General features: G+C 38.5%; 2 protein-coding genes across 2 annotated transcripts; both read left to right on the forward strand.

Moving 5' to 3' along the window:
* The first annotated feature begins 4,110 nt into the window (after positions 1 to 4,110).
* On the forward strand, positions 4,111 to 4,485 carry LOC148939205 (uncharacterized). The gene has a single exon (XM_089106810.1). It carries the CDS (start codon positions 4,111 to 4,113, stop codon positions 4,483 to 4,485), a length of 375 nt encoding a protein of 124 aa, XP_088962936.1.
* Positions 4,486 to 4,614: 129 nt separating this feature from the next.
* Positions 4,615 to 13,803, forward strand: LOC148939206 (uncharacterized). The gene is made up of 2 exons (XM_089106811.1): positions 4,615 to 5,057; positions 13,740 to 13,803. Exons 1-2 carry the CDS (start codon positions 4,615 to 4,617, stop codon positions 13,801 to 13,803), a joined length of 507 nt encoding a protein of 168 aa, XP_088962937.1.
* The last annotated feature ends 7,224 nt before the right edge of the window (positions 13,804 to 21,027 follow it).

Below are 21,027 nucleotides of genomic sequence, written 5' to 3' on the forward strand. Positions count from 1 at the left end.
ATTCGCTTATTCCCCCCCCCCTTTCCTTTTTTATGTCCGTTCTAATTCTTTTTCTGATTCGTATTTGTGTAAGTTTAGTTTGACCAGTTTTTATCTTTTTAACTTTTTTTAATTGACTTTTTACATTTTTAATTATTGACTGTTAAATGCTTGTTCATTATGATTTTTCTATTTCGTTGTTTTTTTTGCATTTTGGCCAGTTTTAGTGCAACCATTTATTGTCGACTCCGAAGTCCGAATTCGGCCCTTTGTGGGCTTGTGATAGTGATCTTTTTGAAATAAATATCTTATCTTATCTCTTATCTCTTATCGCCTCTTTTCGGCTATTCGCTTCCACGTTTGTTTGTATCAAATTATTTTCTTTAGATATGTTTAGGGTTGCTATAGATCCATTTTTTGCGTCTCTTTTCAGGTTGTCAACTTTAATGGGTATGACCTGTGAGAATTGTGGGGGATTAAGTGCTAAATTTTCTTTTGCTTCCATCATTAGTGCACCATCTTTGATAAAACAGTTAAGGTCGTTTGCATTTGCCCCTCATGACCATGAACATCTTCTGCTAATTTTCCTGCCATTCTTTGTAGTTTGTTCAATTTTTGCATCGAGACTGATTGACTTGCCTGAAAAAATAAGATTATATTTTCAAAAAAAAACGAAATGGTTTTCTGAGGAGGAGCTGGTGGGATGGGCAAGGAGGGCTTTATAATCAGAATTTTAAGGAACGTGTTTTAATTTTTTTTTTGTACCATATTTAAATTTACGATCTTTTGGAACGATTTTTGGCGGAGAAATCGGCTCAGGTACTTTCGTAGGATTTATTTAAGGGGGGGGGGATCTGAACCTCTTTTTATGAACTATGCAAATTTATTCTGCTTATAATTTTTATGAATAATATAAGAATTTATTAATTCTAGACAAGTAGATTCTGTTAATGCGTGTTTTGTGATAAAAATTTTGTGTTTTGGATTTTTAATTTGTATTGACAGGAGTCACTCTTCACTTACAATTTTACTACGAACTATTTAATAAAGGGCTCTCTTAAACCAGAGGAAAGATGCCAGTCTCCTTCCCCTTTAGGCATCTCACTGTTTACGTTCGATTCTTTGATTATAATAACAACACTTCGAGAATGATAACAATCATCCATGAAATAACGCATCACTTGGAGTATTTCTCGGGTGGGGGGGGGGGACCTCCAAGTATAAAGAATGATTTGATGGTCATAGTGTTCCAGGAGATTTTTCCAATTAATCTTTTTATATGGATGCTATAAAGTGACTTGCCTACCCTCCCACGCCCCTTTCCGTTCAGATAAGCATGCAAAAAGTCGGGCATGATGACGTCAATTCGCGAGATTTTTTTTTCTCAATTTGCCAAAACCTAGGAAGGGGGGTAAATTATTGTTTTCCTAATGAAAGTACTCTAAAACTATTTTTTATTTCTAGCAGGCATCCCGCTAATTTCACTAGCTCAACTAGGGTAAAAAAAATATTTCTAGTTTGTAGGGGTTTAAAATATGTAAAGAAAAATTCCTTAAAGAAAAAGTAAACCTTAAACCTACACTAGCCAAGATATACTAATCTGTGTCGTAAGCCAAAGGTTCCGATTCATTAAAATACAGGGGGGGGGGGGTTCTTGACGGTTTTGTAAATTCAATTCTTCCTTTTTGTTCATCTTTTACCAGAATCGGATTTTTTATAGGATTTGTATTCTTCTGGAAGGCTATCGAAAATTTTTGCCTTTATTTTACTAACTTTTTTATTCATTGAAGCTGAAATAATTCAATCTTTCATTAAATTTAAACTTTGTTTTGACAAAATTTCTCAAAATACATACTTAATTCAATTACCACTGGAAATTATGTCTTTTGGTAATTCATTTTCATTAAGGTTATTTTTGGCATTTCCAAGGTCGAGGATGTACTTTGCAAACGCTTCCTGTTTATGTATGACATCATTTAGTGATGCGACATGAGTGCAGAATTAAATGTTAGCACATGACGTCATTGCAATACTGATGTATATAAATATGACGTCTCTTAAGAGATTTTTTTTTGAAAATTAAGGCTCTGAAGGATTTTTCTTAACTTTTTACCTATATAGATAGTTTTTTTAGACCAGAAAATCCAATGGTGCCAATTTAACCGTAAAAATATGCTGCCATTTTCTAGAAATAAATACATACATACACAATTATTGCTCGTTTAAAGAGATCATATATGATTATTTAATATAGATTTTCCCTCCTGTAAGCTATGCAATTCGCCCGTCTTTAAATGTATTGTAACTAGAAAGTAGTGTTTTAATTAGTAAAAAGGATTTCTTACTAATCATATTTTGCGTTATTTACGTTGAGGGGGGGGATTCATATACTGAATTCTTAATACCGAATTACCAACCTTGTAACAAGGACTTCTTATTGGGGAGGGGAGATTTTTCACGGGCAGAATTTTCTTTGGGGAGGTGATTTTTTGGGGAAATTTTACACAGGAAGTGTGGTATCATATACCACACTCATGTTTTCTTTATTTTTGTTAGATTTCATAGGAAAGAACTAATCATATTTTGCATTGAGAGGGGGATTTATATACCGAATTCTTTTTTATGTCTTATTTTCTCTTTGGAAGCTCAACTTCCCGTCTGAAAACAATGTTCCAGGGACATTTTCAGCAGGAATTATCCACAGGAGGAATTTCCATGTGGGAATTTTTCACGGGAAGCATTTTCAAGGGGAGGAACTTTCCACTGAGGGCGGGGGTGATTTCAGCCACGATGAAAACAAACAGAAACTATACATGTGAAGGTAAGGTTTCTTTACATGTGAAGGTAAGGTTTTATTTTCAGGAAGAATTGCCCTGGGGCAATGTATAATAGCGAAGAAAGTATTTTACACAGGAATTTCCCATGGATGCAGGAGGAATTGATCCTGAAGGAGAGATTTTTCTACAGAGGGAGTTGGCGAATTATCTGACACGATTTAAAAAACGATCTAAAATTAAATAAAAACACTTGCTTTTTTCAACTGAAAGAAAGGACCATTAAACTAAAAAGGATATAACTTTTGTCGTAAATGAAGGGATTGCAACAAGGAATACGTACCAACAATGACCGGCTCGCAAGAACTTGAGGAAACAAGCGATAACATTTTGTCTTAAACTGGTGATAGCCGTTGATTTACTCTGAAAGTTGGCAAGACGTTCATTTTCTATGGCTTTTTGATTTTGTTTATTGAAAAAAATTATTTAATTTCTCTTTGATTTTCAAGTAATGCCGGGAAATCCACCTTCTCTTTACTGAAAAATTTCCCCCGTGAAGAAATCCTCGATGGAAAGTTCCTCCTGCGTAAAACAATTTCATCCTCGCTGAAAATCCCCCCAGAAAATATCCCGCGAGAATTCCTCCTGAAAAATTCTCCTTAAGCAACTTTCATTTGTAAAAAGAATTGTTATATTTAATTTCTTATAGTTTTTCAAACCAGTCGGAAATCACTCTCCCAGTGGAAATTTTCTCCCTCGGAAAATTCTCCTATGGAGAATTCTCTCCGTGGAAAACTCCCCTATGGAAACTTTCTCCCACGAACCACGGATGACTTTGGAGAAAAATAGGAGTGAGAGGGGAGCTACAGGTCCTCCAATTTTTTTTATCAGTTAAAAATGGCACTAGAACTTTATTTTCCATCCGAATGAGCCTTCTCCCGATCTCTTAGGACTGTTGGTTCGATGCGATCATCACTGGGGGAAAAATTAAACAAGTCCATCCATGTAACACTGGGTTTATTAAAAAAAAAATAAAGTATACATCATCACGATCTTTTTTCTGGCAAAAAAAATTAAAAATTCCACATTTTTGCAGATGGGAGCTTGAAACCTCTACAGTAGCGTTCTCTTATAGGCTAAATCTGTTGGTGCGGTTTTAATTAAGATTCCTTGGCAGTTTTGGCGTGTTTCTGCCCTTTTTGCTAATTTACTCAGGCTCATAGCTTTTGATGGGTACATTAAACTTAATAAATCTTATATATTTGGAGTCAGCAAAGCATAAACTATTCATCATGATGTCGCTTGATAAGAGTATCCAGTTCATTCGTAAGTCCGCTGGATTTAGCGGGCAGGTTTCATGCCCAACAGATCCACGACCGAGCAGATATACACTGTTCGACAGGTCATCGAGAAAGCCCGCGAGTTCCAGCGTACAGAATATATTGCATTTGTTGACTTTAAAGCAGCTTTCGACTCGATCTCCCGTGAGTCCCTTTGGCTGATACTAAAACTAACGGGACCTGATAAATATTGCCGCTTGTTCAAGGTGCTCTACACTGGTGCAAAGAGTTCCGTCCTGGTTAATGGTCACCGAAGCCCACTATTCGAGATAGATACTGGTGTAAGGCAAGGCTGTGTTGCTGCTCCTGAATTTTTCAACGCAGTGATTGATTATGTCATGGATCGAACCACGAATCGGCTCCAGATCGGACTGAAATATGGCAAGTCCTAGCCGATTGCGACTTCGCAGATGATATTGCCTGATATGCACTTCTGCAGTTGAACTCGAGGCAGCTCTCAATACGCTGTCGGAAGAAGCCCTGAAAGTGGGACTACATATTGGCTGGCAGAAAACAAAATAATGATCATCGACCCGGCAGGAAATTCCGCCAACTCACCATCATTCAACGTAATAGGGCACACTATCGAAGTTGTCAAGTCTTTTACTTACCTTGGATCTGTCGTCTCGGATAACGGCTCAATTGAAATGGAAGTCCAGTCGCGCATCGCGAAAGCTGCGTCTATCATGGCTCAATTCTGCCGTTCCTTGTGCTCAAAGTCCAACATTAGCCGAAAAACAAAAATGCAGATCTACAACACGACCGAATCACAAGTCCTTCTCTACGGTGCTGAAACCGGGCCGGCAGCTCCTTCTGCTCGTGATGCCATAGATGTGGCCCAAACAAACTTACTAAGACGAATCGAAGGGGTCAAGTGGTGCGACGTTGTCTCAAACAACCGAATGCTGACACTAACGGATCAGACCCCCAACTCTCGGCAGCTCGCCATAAGAACTCTACGGTGGTTTGGCCACTTAATTCGCATGCCAGCATACTTTTCAATTTTGATCCCCCTCAACATGGCTGGAAGCGCCCCCTGGAAGACCCCGGTTCAGATGGAGGGACAACCTTACCCAGTACTTCTCCATGATCGGTGCTGATCTCCAAGAAGCAGTCACGCTTGCGCAGGACCGTTCGGAATGGAGGCAAAGAGTCATATCTCTCTCTACGCTAGACCACCAGCAGGAGCCTTAAGTCAAAGTAAGTCAAGTCAGCATAAAACGCCCATTCTTTTGATGTATCTATTGTTATCAAAATATTGTTTTTATAGTTTCGGTTGTTATTGGGTCAAGTGGCTCCTTACTTAGAGCTTGTTGCCACGGATTTTTCTACTATTAAGGTAGTCTTGTTTTTAATTATGTTTTCTGTCACGTTTGAAGCTTATTGGAACTAAAATAACGAACGAAAATAAAATATTAGTCATATGTGAGTTAAATTATACAAAATTCGAAGCAAAAGAATTTCTATCATTTGGCATTTTTCCTTTAACGCATCATACAGATGCAACAAAAACCTTATAGGCGAGGTTTTCCAAAATCAAATATCTCTAAAATCTGAGACATTCACTGGTGAACGAACACCATTGGACCAATCCCCTCGAAAATTAGTGCATTCTAGAATTCCCCATATATCACATATTTTTGTGCGACTTTTCTTCCTTATTTATTTTTGTGCCCCCTTCTCTCAAATGTGCCCCCACTCCCTACACGGCGAATAACTGAAAGTCAGCTAAAGTAAGCCATTTTGTTTTATTTTTTTTATTTCTAATCAATTGTTGTTCGATTAATCGACGAGAGTTTTCAAAAAAAAATATTCGTCTGTTTGGAATATGCGCATTGTTTATTATTTTGAGCTCTTATGTTCTCAAAACTTGAAAATTTCCTAAAACAATTAATTTCTAGAAATTTAAACCATGTATCTTTATTAAGGAGACTGAAAAAGGCACACAACAACCTGTTTACCTGAAAAAAGAAATGCAATGACCTTGTGCCAGAATCTTTGAAGACCACAGAGTTATTGTGGGGGGAGGGAAGCAAAACCCCCGTTTTGCATACAAGTCCAGTGGACATTGTGTATCACGCGTCAACCCAAAATCAATCCGAAATTTCATCCCTTGGTTCTATGACTATCTACCTTAGTTCTGCCTTAGGAATGATGTTTAGGACGGATGGATAGTAGAGTTATCTATCAACAAGTGAAATGACATAACTTTTATACAATCCTAAAAAGGGCTTAAGCCAGGTTTGCCTCTCACTCACTAGGACTATATGTCTTGGCTTTTTCTACCATTAAACCGTGGCTTGATGCCCACAACTGCTTGGTTTTAATTACAAACTACATTCTCATACAAACTGACAGTGGCGGATCCAGAGCGGGGGGGGGCTCCCCCCCCATAGCGTAGTCTAGAGTAGTGTGATTTACTTAATTAACTCAAGTTTGCGTTAATTAAACTTGCTCCAAACGCAAGTGTATCGGATCAACCTATTTTGTGGCCCCCTAATTTATTTTTTGGATCAACCTATTTTGCGCCCTCCCCACCCACCTAAAATAAAATCTTGGATCTGCTCCTTAAAACTAACGGATGAAATTTGCATTCTCAAAAATGGACAGTAGTTCTTATTTTTAACTACAAGCACCGAAGTTGTCAAGTTTCCACTTTGGAATAATGTTTTTATAATCACAATATTTATCCATTACCCACTTATGTCACAAAGATAAAGGGTGGAGTAAAAAGGCAAAGAAACATTGGAAAGGTGGATGAAACGCAAAACTAGTTAGGTCCCATTCATCCTCGTGGGACGTTTTGGGGCCGCATTTTTCGACATTTGATGGACCAGTGCTCGATATGCTGTTCTGTCAGGTCCAGTTCTGGATGGTTGGGTGATATAATGTCGATCAAATTTGTCAATCCACCTGTTACGAGGTCTTCCCCGCTGTCGACACTTTCAACAATCTTTTCGAGTGAGATCTTTGGTGGTCGAATCGGGTCCATTCTCTTGACGCGTCCAAACCAACAAAGTTGTTTAATATTTTCGATGCATTTTTAAAGTTTCTTTTTCACCCTCCCCCCTCCAAAAATATCCCCCCGAAAAAATCATCCTCCCAACAAGAGTCCTGGTTAGACCCTGGGGATTATACATCAATTTCTACCTCCACCCTCCCCTTGTTTCTTCCTTAGAATTAATTCTGTATTTGTCTGATGCCTCAATGAGAGGCGGGATGATTTGGAATAAAAATGCATCCCTTGAGGTATCTCCCTCCCTCCCAAACTGCAAAATAATTGGAATACCCCATTGTAGAAGTTTAAGTGCCTTTTTAAGTTTTGTATTTTGTCCACGGACTTTTTTGCGGGGGAGTTTTCTGTAGAGGGGGGAATTTTCAATAGGGAGAAAATATTCGGGAATAATTTTCTTTCCGAAGGGATGTATTTTCCACGGGGGGGGGGGGTATTTTCCACGAGGAGGTATTTCTCGAGTTGTTTGTTCTAACTTTGTTTAGGATCGTGTCTGTTGATCTTAGTCTTCTACGGACTACGGAAACACAAAAGAGAATCTACCAAATCATTAACAGAACTAACGGACGGAACAAAGACCAAGGGGCTAATAACTGACCGTCGCAGGTGTCCCTTCCTTCGTGCCTCTGGCTGTGCCTCCGTGCCTCCGGCACACCTGAAACAGCGTGTTCCTGGAAGCGAAGGAACACAATTTTATCTTTGAGTTGTGGAAAGCGTACGGCGCGTTTTTTACGACGGCAAAATTTCTCCTCTTGAGAGGTTATCTTTACTTGGTCGTGTTGTTTACTGCGTTCGACATTGGAGATCCTGGGTCCTAAAAAGTGGACATTATGGTTTGAACGAGAATTTTATTACTACACACCTTTACCATTGCCTAAAGACAAATATGCATTCCCTAGTGCTTCTCATTCGTCGGTTCAAACGGCTTGGGCTCGAACGTCTTTTTAAACTCTCCGACATGAATAGCCAACCGTGCGAAGATTTTTTAGGAAGATGCGGTCTCAAACCAGCACTTACAGTACTGTAATAAACTTTTCGTTCCTCCAACTTCTACATCGAATTCGTCGATATGAAAATATAACGGATTTTGAAGCTCAATATTCTAATGAAAAGTTGACCTTGCCCAAGGCCAAGCGAGTTAGATCCATTAGTAGAAAGCTATCTTATACTCCGAGACGACACCCCTGCTGCCATCTAGAATTTAGTCTAACTCTGTACCCACACCAAATATGAACATGGAATCCCCAGGGAGAATGATTGTATAATCGAAGTGGGTCAATGACCTACATTTCCAAAGGTCGATTTATTTGATGTTGGTGTTTTGGCCAAGTTCACACTCGGGGCCAATGTCATGCCGTCCTGGAATAGGAAACAGTTAGATCACGTGTTTCCTTCTTAGCCAATCAGAGGGCTGGTTACATATGGGCGACGGAGGATTGCAGAGAATATAAGGAAAGGGTTTTTGCTATAGTTTTATTAGTCTGTGAATAGAATTCAAAGGAGTGAGAACAGTTTGACTTTACTTATTTGGATATATATTTGTGTGTGTTGATGATGGCGAGTGGAATGTTTACCCTATTAGAAGTTGATACTGGAGTTGAAGGTAATAATACAAGAGCACCAAACATTGCAGTGGAAATCACGAAAGGATCAGGGCTTTGTCTGGAATGGGATTTAGTAAATGCAAGATATGTGATATCCTTGAGCAAATTTAAAATGGAGGATCAATTATGTTTCGCTGCAAAAGTTGATATAGCACATGTGAATAGACTCTAATGTGCTTTAAGTGCATTAGTGAAACATATCGAAGACAATAAACTCTGTCGCTAATTGCACATGCTTAGTATTATTGTTGTTATAATTATTCAATAAAATTGTTTCGAAATCGAAAATGTTCCCTTTCTTTTCTGGTTAGGTTAGGTTAGGGCTAACGAATCAGGGTGAGTCTAGATTCAGCAGTCATAGTGAAAGGATTAAAAAATTAATAAATTTGAGAAAGAGAGAATTAGATCAAATCTAGTGTTTATGGAAAAACATTTGATTTTGGATGACAATTTTCTCGAGTTATCTCTTAAACGCAGAATATTCTCTCGTCAGGGAACACTTGACAATATAATGAGGAGTGATCCCCCATTGAACTATTGTATGAAACTTTTAATATGTGACTCAAGTGCTTATAGTCAATTTATCGATATATAAATTGGAACAAAGCAGGATCATTTCGTGGATATACTTTTGAAAACATTGCCAATGGATTCAATGTAGTTGGCTCCCCCTCAACTAAAAAGAGGTAATGTCACAGAGTTACTCCTCTCTCCATTCCCCTCACTGAATTTATCGAGCGAGGATAAATTCAGTTTCGTTTTAGCTGTGAGAGAGTTGACATCGGAAACCGAAAAATTTTCTATACATGTCCATTGTGCATGTACAATCTTGGCAGTTGGACTCAATGTGAAAATTGTTCAATTATTGATGACTATAGTGAAAAGTGCAAATTATGTAATCCTTGTAAATTTTATAGAGGCTATGCAGTACAAATTAAAGGATGTAATTCATGTCTTGAAGAGATTTGTGACTCTCACCCTAGAGGGCACCTGTGCTCCAATTGTCACTATGATAAATGTGATCAGTGGGAGAATACTTACCCCGCTATGATTGGAAAGAATCCCTAACGTGATTTTAGTTTATTTCTACGAGATTGGTATCGTCGTGGATTTAAATTATTCTGGGAAGAGGAATCTGGTCTACGATTCAACTGTTGGGGTAACAAGACAATTTGGTTTCTACGTCATCGTTGTGACGACACTGCCTATTATGACTATAAGCCAAGTGATTTTTATTTGGCAGTCACCGAATGTGATTCACCATTTGAAAACACCGTATGTGATATTGCTTCAAGTAGACAGATTGAAACCCGTGAATTTCACAATATGAATGCAAATACTATCATTGCCTATACAAAGAGATATGACAAGAACGAAGTTACATTGTACTGTAGAAAATGTGACCCTGACTTTGCAGTCAATCAAGATCAATATACAGTGAATCCAAATGATTTACCAGCATTAGTGGTTCACGACAGTTGCCTATACACCGAAGAAGAAGAAATCTAAAGTGAAGATTCAAAGACATTGTTGTATATATATGCATTTTATTTTTAAACAAATTCAAAAACATTTTTAAGCCCTTTACTCTTAGGGCACTGAAATCAATACTATATAGGTCTGAGAGGATATTTTCCACTAGAAAGTCATTCAGACGTGGATTGTCAACATAAATGTGGAGAAACTGCTTGTAAGTACAGCCGCGACATGGAAATACAAAATATATTAGTGCATGGAATCCACAGCTTTTAGTCGTTAGAACCTGCGCCCTCTTCCGATTTTGAATAATATTTTTCCCACTGCTCTCAATGTAGTTGCTGATCTGGGGTGTGTAGAATGTATAGGGTAGAGCAAGAGGATCAAAAAATTCAATCGTCTTCATTGTTTGAAAGATGCACAGCCAATGACCCGTCAGCACAGTCGACGGACTGCTATTAATAATAATTAAGGTATTGTTGACACTTTGAATTTTTCCAAAAAAGTCCAAGGGCAGTCAATATGATTTGTACTGGGACATGTAGGGATCCATGTTAAATACATTGATTATTTGACTGGTGTTCATGGCGCCAAGTCTAGTAGAACACTGCCTTCGGGAGTGATTTTCCAATAGGTTTCATATTGATTTAGTGAAATTAGTGCAATACTCTCAGCCAATGAGTCGGCAAATTTACACTCTAAACGCACACTCCCTGTTCGTACTATGCTCATATCCTGTGTGCCAGACAAATCCAGTACAATGATATCATGTGTCTTAGCTAACTTATCTTCGGTTATACCATTTTAAAATAATTCCGAATCATGATCTAGAGTTTGCATGGTCAACTCATACAATATTCTATAGGGTTTATCAAAAGACTGATTGTAGAGTGGGATGCCGTTTACTTTGCACACAAGAGACAAAAGTCCAAACATCCTGAATTTATGTGGGCATCCAGTATACGATCCTATTGCACAAGCGCTTTTTACAAATGCTAAAGCGAGTTTTGACGGAATTTCGCCATTGATTAAGGATGAATCAGTGAAGGTGCGTGATCCAATAGCAATATGACGTTGATTGGTGATTGTATGAGGAATAAGTAGTTTAATTCTATTTCCACTGGCTCTCAGTTTATCCACTGCCAAAGCAACAGAGCTCATAATCTTCTGTAAGCGTACATTAAGTATTGCCGTAGGTAAGAGAGAGATTTACATCGCGATTGACAGTAAGTTATTTGCTCAATATGAAATTGGAAGGTGCAAGCGTCAGTTCTATATCCACTTTAACATTGGGTGGCAGCCATTGGGACATATTAAATATTTCATGATATATTTTTCCAACTAGATGTAATTCACTAGTTTTAGCATTTTTAAGTGCATCTGTACTATCAGTATTAGTAATATATTCATGTCCATTGGAGGTGCCTCTAAATTCCTTGTATGACTTGGGTGTCATCAACATGAATTGCATATAGCTAGTATAATTTGAGAGATTGTTGCTTGTGCTCGCCAGTGTTCCATTGATGTAGATACTAATTTGACGAAATAGATTATGTAATATACAATTTTCATAGGATAATCCATCGGCTCGAATTGGCATTGTATTATCGGATTTCCGGACTTTCATTTGTAAATCTATAAATGTTGAAGACATGTCCATAAAGTAGTTTTAATTGGAATAAATTTTAAACTGGATATTATCAGACAGGGGTTGTTGAGGATAAAATTGTTCATAGTATCCATGCTTGACACTCACATCAAGATATTCAGCATTGAAGAGATTCAATGAGGCGGTGATTGAAGGTTGAGAATCCTTATGCGGTAGGTAGGACATCTTAAGAGAAGAAATCTAGTTTCGATCTAACAATTCTCTTCCTGGGGCTTCTTTTTCTGTTTACAGCACGTGTCGGCTTTTTCCTTCTTTTCTTTGACAAGAGGGATGATGTCTTTCGTTTCCGACCTGAGTGGAGACTGATGAGGGATGCATTGTTTCTCGACCTTTTTAAGCCTTTACCATTTTGTTTTAATTTCTCGCCAAGGGTTCGCGCACTGGACCTAAGATTTTCCGAAGCACTTTTTTTAAAATCCTTGCCAGAGCCCCAATCGTATAGTGTAGAGGATGCTAAATCTGTCGCAGCCAGTAGAAGATATTTTCTGGCCAGTGGTAGTGAAGAGCGAAACAGATTAGCAAACCAACTGCCAAGACCGTAGCCAGACATTGACGAGCGACCCTTGTAATAGTCCATTCCACTGCCCTGTTGTCTTGGGCCAAGAGTATTAACATAGCGGTCAATATCAGGACAAATGAATACCACTTTTCTAATACACATCTTGCTGTTGAACGATGGGACGAAAATGGCATGTAATCAAAGCCTAACCTTTTGAAATCGCTACGGGATCACCTAATTCGGTTATCAATCTTAAATTAGCTAGTTCCAATTGGGAAGTGTTTACAGCAATCTATTGTAGATGCTTTATATTGTAATGGTGAATATGTTCTTGATTGGTTTTTCGTTCAAGAACTCGTAGGAGGGGAACACTTGAATTACCAACTCGAGATGTTTCCATAAATGAGGCTTAGAGAAATATACAGTTGTCTTTGGAGAAGGCAACCGGGTAGTCAGCAAAAATGAAATTAGTGTTTCCGGCACTTTTACCATTGATTATATTTAGCTTAAAGCCAAGAACATTCTTTATGTTATCGTTGAGAATAACCTTTTCGCTGGCAATAGGTGAACCTATGTAGATCTTGCCCTCCTCCTTTGAATAGTTGAAATGAAAAGCTCCTTTTTTTACGAGCGGAAATTCTTTTATTAATAGAACGACATAAATCATTCATACAGGTGAGTTCCTAGTAGGGTAATTCAATATATCGATAATCCAACCAATTGATTTTTTGAATTTGTTCTTAATCACCTGGCGATGGTGGTGGCCAATCATAGGGTGTAATATTTAGATTCTATTTACAATCTTTTCTCAGGATGTCATAGGTATCTTTGAGAATACAGTCGAAAAGAGCCACTTCATACTTTCCACCGTCTAATTTGATGGTTGAAGAGAGTTTTGTCCAAAAATCACTAGTTCTATTCAGAACATTGTAGAGAGTATCAGAAAAATTGGACATGAAAGTCACATAGAAATCATTGGGCATTATTAATATCTTCAGCACTGACCCAAGAATCAAAATCTGAGTTGTATCCTAGCCAGCGAACAAGCAACTGTTTCTTGCCCCTACGATAACGACTCTTTAATATCTTTTCAATTTGATAAATTTCACTAGTGTTTCTAACTTTTTGTAGTTCAAATTCATAAAAACCGCCGAGAATCTCATCAGCTTTGGTGTCTCGCAGTCGATATTTCGTGGGCTTGGTGTCCAGGATTTTGGACACTTTAAAAAGTTCAGTGCTCCATAAATAATTCCCCTTTTCAAAAATATTGGTGTTTCTACTAATTTGAACAATATCATCAATATTAAACTTCTTCTTCACATTTTTTTTCTTTTTCACCATTGGAGTATGACTTGATAGAAACATAAAATGTATTCTCATCGCAGTGATAATCCTGAGGGTTTGCGTTTGAAAGTTATCGATTGGGTTATTGTATACACATCCGCATAACTACTTTTAAGTTAAGATTCAAAGTCAATGTATTTTTCAGGATACAATATTTTGAAATTATTAGACGAATCGTTCTTATTAATCGTTCAGCCAATGCAGCCTTTATCGGACTGTGACTATGATATAGTGTTGTACTATATTTCAATAGAACCTTTTGCACATGGGGATTAACAAATACACTGCCACGATCCGATTCAATTTTTCTATACGAATCCTGTTCAAGAGTACTTTCAATGGCCCGAGCAACCTCAACACCTCTCTGTGATCGTAAAAGAATTGCATAGGCATAGCGACTAAGGACACTGACAGCCACCAGAACATATTTGTAGGGTGCATTGTGATGCCATTGAATTGCATCTAAAGTTAAAAGATCCGTTTGCATTACATGTAAAGGGGAAAAGGCTTTAGCTTCTCAATATTGTTTTGCCGCAAAGCCTGTGATTCCGATGCTGTTTTTAAATCGTTTCATTCTATAGATACTATCTTGCTTTTTTCAATGTGGTACTAAAGACAACCTTAGAAAGCATTTCGGTGAAACTTAAACTTCCAGCTCCATTAACATGTTCAAATACAACTTTATTAACTAAATTCTTATTGTGCTTAGGCTCGCAACGTTTTTACCTCCTCCTATGTAAGAGCAGGAGGGCGGATCTATCTGTCGTTTAATTAGTAAGGCAGTTATTAAGGGTATGAAACCATTGCTGCTGCTGCTGCTGTCATCTTTAATTACAGAACCTTCTTCTTCTTTAAATGGTGGTGTTGGTGTTTTAGGAAGACTAATTTATCCTTTTTTATTTAGAACTTGTTAATGACTAATAAAACTTTTGGGGCAGTTTGATGTATTTCGAAAGGTGTATATATGATTATCAAATGATAAAAGTCTTTTACGATTTGTCACCATATCACAAATTAAATCAACTAGATTATAACTTTTTCTCTGAATTATAATTCGTTTCCCTGTGCTATCGACTTGAACTTGATGTTCACCACCAGTTTCCAACATGAGATATGATAATACTCTTTTACTCTGTTCTCGATAGGTCAGTGGCAATAGGTTCCTAATTATCAATAAAAATGAATTCAATTCCTTCTCCTTTGATTGCACTGCTGTTGCAGAATATTGAGGAGATGTTTCCTTTTTAGAGGGATTGGCGACAGTGGCGACAGTGGTGGGTCTCTCACGATAAGGTTTATGTTTGTCCACGGGTCGCAATGCATCTTGAAGTAAAAGCAGTTTTTTGTCATCGGCAATATTGTCATCATTAATGAATTTGCTTAGATTGTCTTCAAAATGTTTGACGGGTGAGAGGACAAGTTCAAATGGTGTAAATTTATAGGGTTTTATCATCTAGATAAAAGTGTCCACAAGTCAGTCTAGTATTAGCAAAAAAATCGTGGAAAGGCTACCGCCCGCTTGAAGGAAACAAGATCTCTATGAAATTTTTCCCTTGTTTTTGCAGGCAATTCCATGTGCAGTGATGCACTGCTTCGTTTCCTGTCGTCTTGCCCATTCCGGCATTTTAACCTGGCCCTCGTACTAGTTATAACAAATCTCAGATATTATATTTATGAAATAACTGTCAACACCATGTTTAAGTATGGCCCTCCTAAGCAAGGGTTTTGAAGTGCTTAAAACGGAAAATAAATGCCATTGTTCGTGTAGTTTCTTCAGTGTCATAACACCAACTAATAGACTTTTCTACTGTTCACCGGAAGATATACTGTAATTTCATTGTCAAAAATGTCGGTGACTACACGTAGATCCTCGTGTGTACTCTGATTAAGATCCAGAAAAATGTAACCGTAGGGCTTATTTGTCGCCTGAGTGTAAGCTGACAACAGAAATTTAGGGGCGCCGGGGTATATCTGTTTATTGAGAGTTATTAGCGAGCTAGAATCACGAACAACTTGATAGATAATATAGATAGTGCAATTCAAAGCAAGGGTTTGCATACATTTGCTCTGATGAAACAGATTGTGTAGAACTAGGGTTATGGAAATGTTTTCATGGTGGGAGCGAACAGTGAACAGTTGTAGCATTTCCTGTGAGAACTGTTCAATGAATTTAGCCAAATCATCAATAATCAGCCAAGAGTTCGATTCAATACTATCGAAAACATTAAGTCCTCGTATGAATTGTATTGGTATGGTTGTGGCAATAGATTTAATTTGATCGTAGGACTCTTTCATAATATTATAGCAATAGCAGATTTTTTTCGGTTTTTCCGAAAACATTTTCTGACAATTTTGAATTATTTTAGCTAAAAGTGTTGTTTTGCCTGAAATAAAGGACCCACAAAGAAACAATCGGATGGGTGTTTTAAATTGATAAATGCTGTTGCTGCTGCTGTTGACGACAGTCGGACTATAACTAACTGTAAATCATACGTGTCCAATGAAGAAGTAGTACTAGCAATAATTTTCACATTGATCTATCTAGTACGTTAACAATAACAACAACAAAAAAACAAAATTTCATGGTAGCATTTATTTAGATAATCTTAAAACTCTATTTGATCAACATGAACAATGGTTAGAATAGCACTTGTTCAACAAGAACAGTTGAAAATATTTCATTGATCATTTATTTCGGCAACATGAAAACTCATTTTGTTCAACATGAACATGACAACGATAAAAATGACAATTTATGTACAACATAAAAAAAACACTTTGTCCATCAACAGCAAGAACAACACTTATTGTCTTTAAACACTTTATGTACATTAGTAGCAAACACAAACTTTTATGTACAACACTTGAAAACAACAGAAAACACTTGAAAATTCTGGATAGCACAGTTGAACATTATGAATTTAAAGGTGGGGTTCCCCCCACCCCCCAGGGTCACGGGGCCAAAGGCCGACCGCGGGTGGGACCCCCTACCCCCAGGGCCTGCCACGGGAAGGGCCCCCGAACCCCCGGGAACCGCGGGGGTGAATCAGTACAATAGTTGTCGTCACTGCTGCTACAGGTTACGTTGGGTTAAGGTGGTGAGATCTGGTCAGTAGTTAATTTATGAACGGGTTAGAGTTGGTTAATGAATGAACGGTTGGTGGTCGTGGGTAGTGGTCGGGTTAGGTTAGTTGGTTAGGTTAATTTATCCAGACCAAGTTGATTGCGAGAGTCTATGCATTCAACTCGGTCTGAAATATGATAGTGGCCATGAGGCAGGACACTTACACCATTCTCGAGCACATAGACTTTGTCGGATATACACGACATTGCATTTTTTCCATCATACAGTATAATTTCTATACTGTAGAGAGCGAATTGCAAGCACCTGTGCTCTCGGCACTAAGCTACTTTCTACACAGTCTCTGTACACGCTCATGTTGAAATTGCTCTTTACAAAATGTGTAGGCACCCCTTTACACGCCTGCTTTTCATCCCCACTATGTGTTTCAACGCAATAAACTTTAGGACCCGGGAACACCCCCTGGATATCAAATCACTCCCCGTCTGTGATTTTAACATTAATAATTGGTTGGGGGCTTGACGTTTCACCAATTCAGGGTAGAGTGATCGATTCCAGTTGGTGAAATCCAACCGCAAGCTGATGTGTTCCCCGTTTTCTAAATCACCCAATAAATCTTGAGTCCAAATTACCTTTAACAGCAGATAATCTTTAGCCCCATATTAAATTTGAACCTCCCCCGCCCGTGGCAATAGAAAGTTGAACACTTTTTAGAAAAACGACAACATGATCCTTTTTGAAATTTCTAACACTAAAATACCATCTTCTATATTCTTGTTAAGTACAACATTTCTCTTTTGCCTGTGTAGAAGAACCATGCGAGTCTCTATGCCCGTGAACGATGTGAAATTGGGATCGGCAATAAGTCTAGCACACTCTAGAGGGTCAGTCACAACATCGCAGCGAGATCTGTTACATACGCTTTCACACATTTTACCAAACACTGAATTTAGAATCAGTTTGTACATTTCCTTCTCTACTCTGGAGTTTGCCCTAGAGCGTTTATCAACAAAAGTGTCGATAAACGTCTTTAAATTAGGTTTCTGATTGAACTGCAGGACCCTATGTATTTTGGTGATCTTGAAAACATTGCTCACCATCCAGTGCAAAAGCACATGGTGAACAACAATATTCTCCTTAGGGTCCAAATCAGCAATCAGTTTTTGCTTAGAGGGGGTCCAGCACATCCCCATATCCTCAACCAATGATCGATTGTAGGGACTCAGTGAGTCCCTGCTCACGGGTCGATTGATACAGGGAAAAACAAAATCTCTGACTGAATCGTGAAGCACCAGCAGAATGTGCCCGTCAATTTCAAAGAACCATCCTTGCGGCCCATTGTCCTCGACGGTGGTAATGTCGGGGAATTCACAAGGATTCTCAAGCCATTGATAGTTACCATACGGCAAAGAGTAGTGAGACATTGCCGAGGGGTACAATGAGTTCATGTCCAAGAACACTGCATTTGACTTTGCATAGGTGCTGCTGTTTTGTCCGCTCGGATCGGTTGAAAAGACGCGGTATCAATGAAAAACATACGATCTCCTCATTGAACGCTCTACAAAAAGGTGCTGATCTACATCGGTGATTAGGCCTATTTCCTCCCTACTAATCTTAAAATCAAATCTATCACCAAATGTGGTTTGGAAAAATATTAGCCTATATCTAACCCAAACTCTGAATAGATTTGGTCTGTGTTCTTGCAGACTATATCCAACAGAGTTAAAACGTCACTGTCCAAGTACAGTTTACAATAATCCCTCCCATTTTTACAATTCCCCTTAGCCCACACCTTCTTGGCAAACTCATAGTCCTTGGCTGTGCATTCACTACTGGTCAGTGAATTGTAAAAAGCTTCAATTGAAGGTAGTTTCACCTCGCTTAAGTGAGTGCCAGAACAGTAATAGTCGTATGCGTATACACCTTTGCAGGTCAATAGGTCATACATTTTACTGTCTGGAAAGTGCTGTTTAAGGGAAAGCTATCAAAATTGTCGCTTTTCTGCACTTGAATCAATTGACTCAATGCCTTGGGAAAAAAACTAAAGAAATCTAAAAACCTGATTTTATTCCAACACATATGCCCATTATCCACAGCCTGCCATTTCAGCTCGAGAAGCAAGAACTTCTCGGCCGATTTGGGAATAATGTTATAGGTAAATGAACTGTTTACCCATGGACTGTCTAATCCCCCTCCCTCCCTGTGCATACGTGCCAGTGCCGGTAAAATAAATTTAAAATCATAATTTGAGTTACACGATTGATGCGCAACCCCTCTAAAATTACTACTCCGCTAAGATATTTTCTGCCACAAAGAATCCTGATCGCTAAGGGCCGCCCTCCCCGCCCCTCTTTTCCCATTAGTCCCCTTATCCCCCTCTATAAAACTCCCCCTTACAGACCCAACATATTTTTTGATTTTTAATCGCGAGACGATCCTCTGCAGACAACACCATAGGATAATGGGTATTTCTCAAACGAGAAATAGCGCCATTAACCGTGTCAATTAGCTTAGTCAGTGCCTTGATCTTGATCTTATCCTCCACATCAAATGGTTCTAGTGTTTCTAACAACCTCATGGTGTTAGAACTGTCTCTTTACACATATGCTGAGGACACTGCAATAGCCTGGTGCTCTTTGATTCGGTTTGGAAATCGAAGACCGTTCACCTCCACCAGCTTAGCTTTACAGTCCAAAGATATTTTGTTGCACTGGAGGAGGGTGTTTTGAAAATTTTTAAAGCGTAAAATAATATCCCCTGAAACCGTTTCCACTGCCTGATAGCCATGCCGTCTACAGTGCCTCATGTGATTTTGCAGCTTTAATTCAGTCCAAAATCGAGAGAGGCATGTCGGACAGTAGAAACATACCCCCTTATTCTTACCCTCCCCCAGAACTCTACTGATGTCTGTAATAGGATTAAAATGGTAAATTGAATTGGCAAGGTCACTAGATGGTGGTGTATACTACAACCAAATCCAGTGTCTGACCAAATCAATCGACGGTCTTCTCACTGGGAAAACCAACCGTCTTATTTTTTAAACGAACCCCATCTTCAAATTCAGTTTCATACTGAACCAGAGTAACGCCAATATTTAAATGAGCATTAGCCCTTTCAAAAATATCAATGGATCTTAGCGTTACTGGGTATTTACCCTCTAAAGAAGTGAAATCTACAATGGGAAAATTGAACCCTTCCTTCCCATGTACAGTACAGTGACCAAAATTCGTCTTGGAAGTGTCTCGTGATAGAGGCTTGAATGGTGATATGAGGGAAGCGTACTTGAAACATTTATGATTTGCTTCAAAACAGATTCATGGGACACCTTTAAAACCTACTACATCAGGATTACATTTTTATACTGTATCCCTATCAGACCCCCCCCTCCCTCTTAAAATAAAATCTTTTTTAAATTTACAAATATTCACACTTAAATTTTCAACAAATAGAACTACAGAGCCACTCCCGTTTTCGTTATAGTTCTCAAGATACACAATAATTTGACCTATCCAGTCGCAAAAAGCACTCTCAAAATTTTCTATATTCGGATAAATCAAGTGAATCTCGGAGTGTATACGATGGTGGCAAACTTCACTTTTCCCCTTATTTAATTAAGACATCTTTAAAACAATACAAACCTTAGTTGATTCCCTCCCCCTCCCCATAATTGAATTTTGTTATCAAGCAGTGCCGTAAGTCTAACTAAATAGCAATGCACAATTTATAAAGGGTTAAACCCAAAATTTCCCCCCATAAGTGAATTAAACGGATCCCCAAAAGTTGCAGTACAGACAGCTATTGCATTTAAAATTGTATTAGATAATTGAAATTCTGGAAAAGTCGTAAATTGGAAATTTATATTATTTAAAACGCACTTAGTAGTAGTAGTAGTAGCAGTATGCACATAGTAGCATTTGGTTAATTCACTGTTCCCTACTCTATCGATATTCTGAAAGTTCCAATTTCCAACTTAATATAAGATATTTACATTTTAAAAAATTACATAGAAGACACTGTTTGATTTTGTTCAAACAACTCCACCCCTTCCCAATTTCCACTATTTAATGCTCCCCCTCCGAGACAGCCATCGCGGCGCTTCCCGCGGCGCTTCTCGTGACACTTCCCGCGGCGCTTCCCACGGCGCTTCCCGGGCCCCACCGGTGCTTCTCGGGCCCGCAGCGCTTCCCGGGCCCCACCGGCGCTTCCCGGGCCATGCAGCACTTCCCAGTCGTTTACATAATGTCCTA

This window comes from Artemia sp. Qi Xiang Cuo, chromosome 21 (assembly GCF_049724085.1).
Source record: "Artemia sp. Qi Xiang Cuo chromosome 21, ASM4972408v1, whole genome shotgun sequence".
NCBI lineage: Eukaryota > Metazoa > Arthropoda > Branchiopoda > Anostraca > Artemiidae > Artemia > Artemia sp. Qi Xiang Cuo.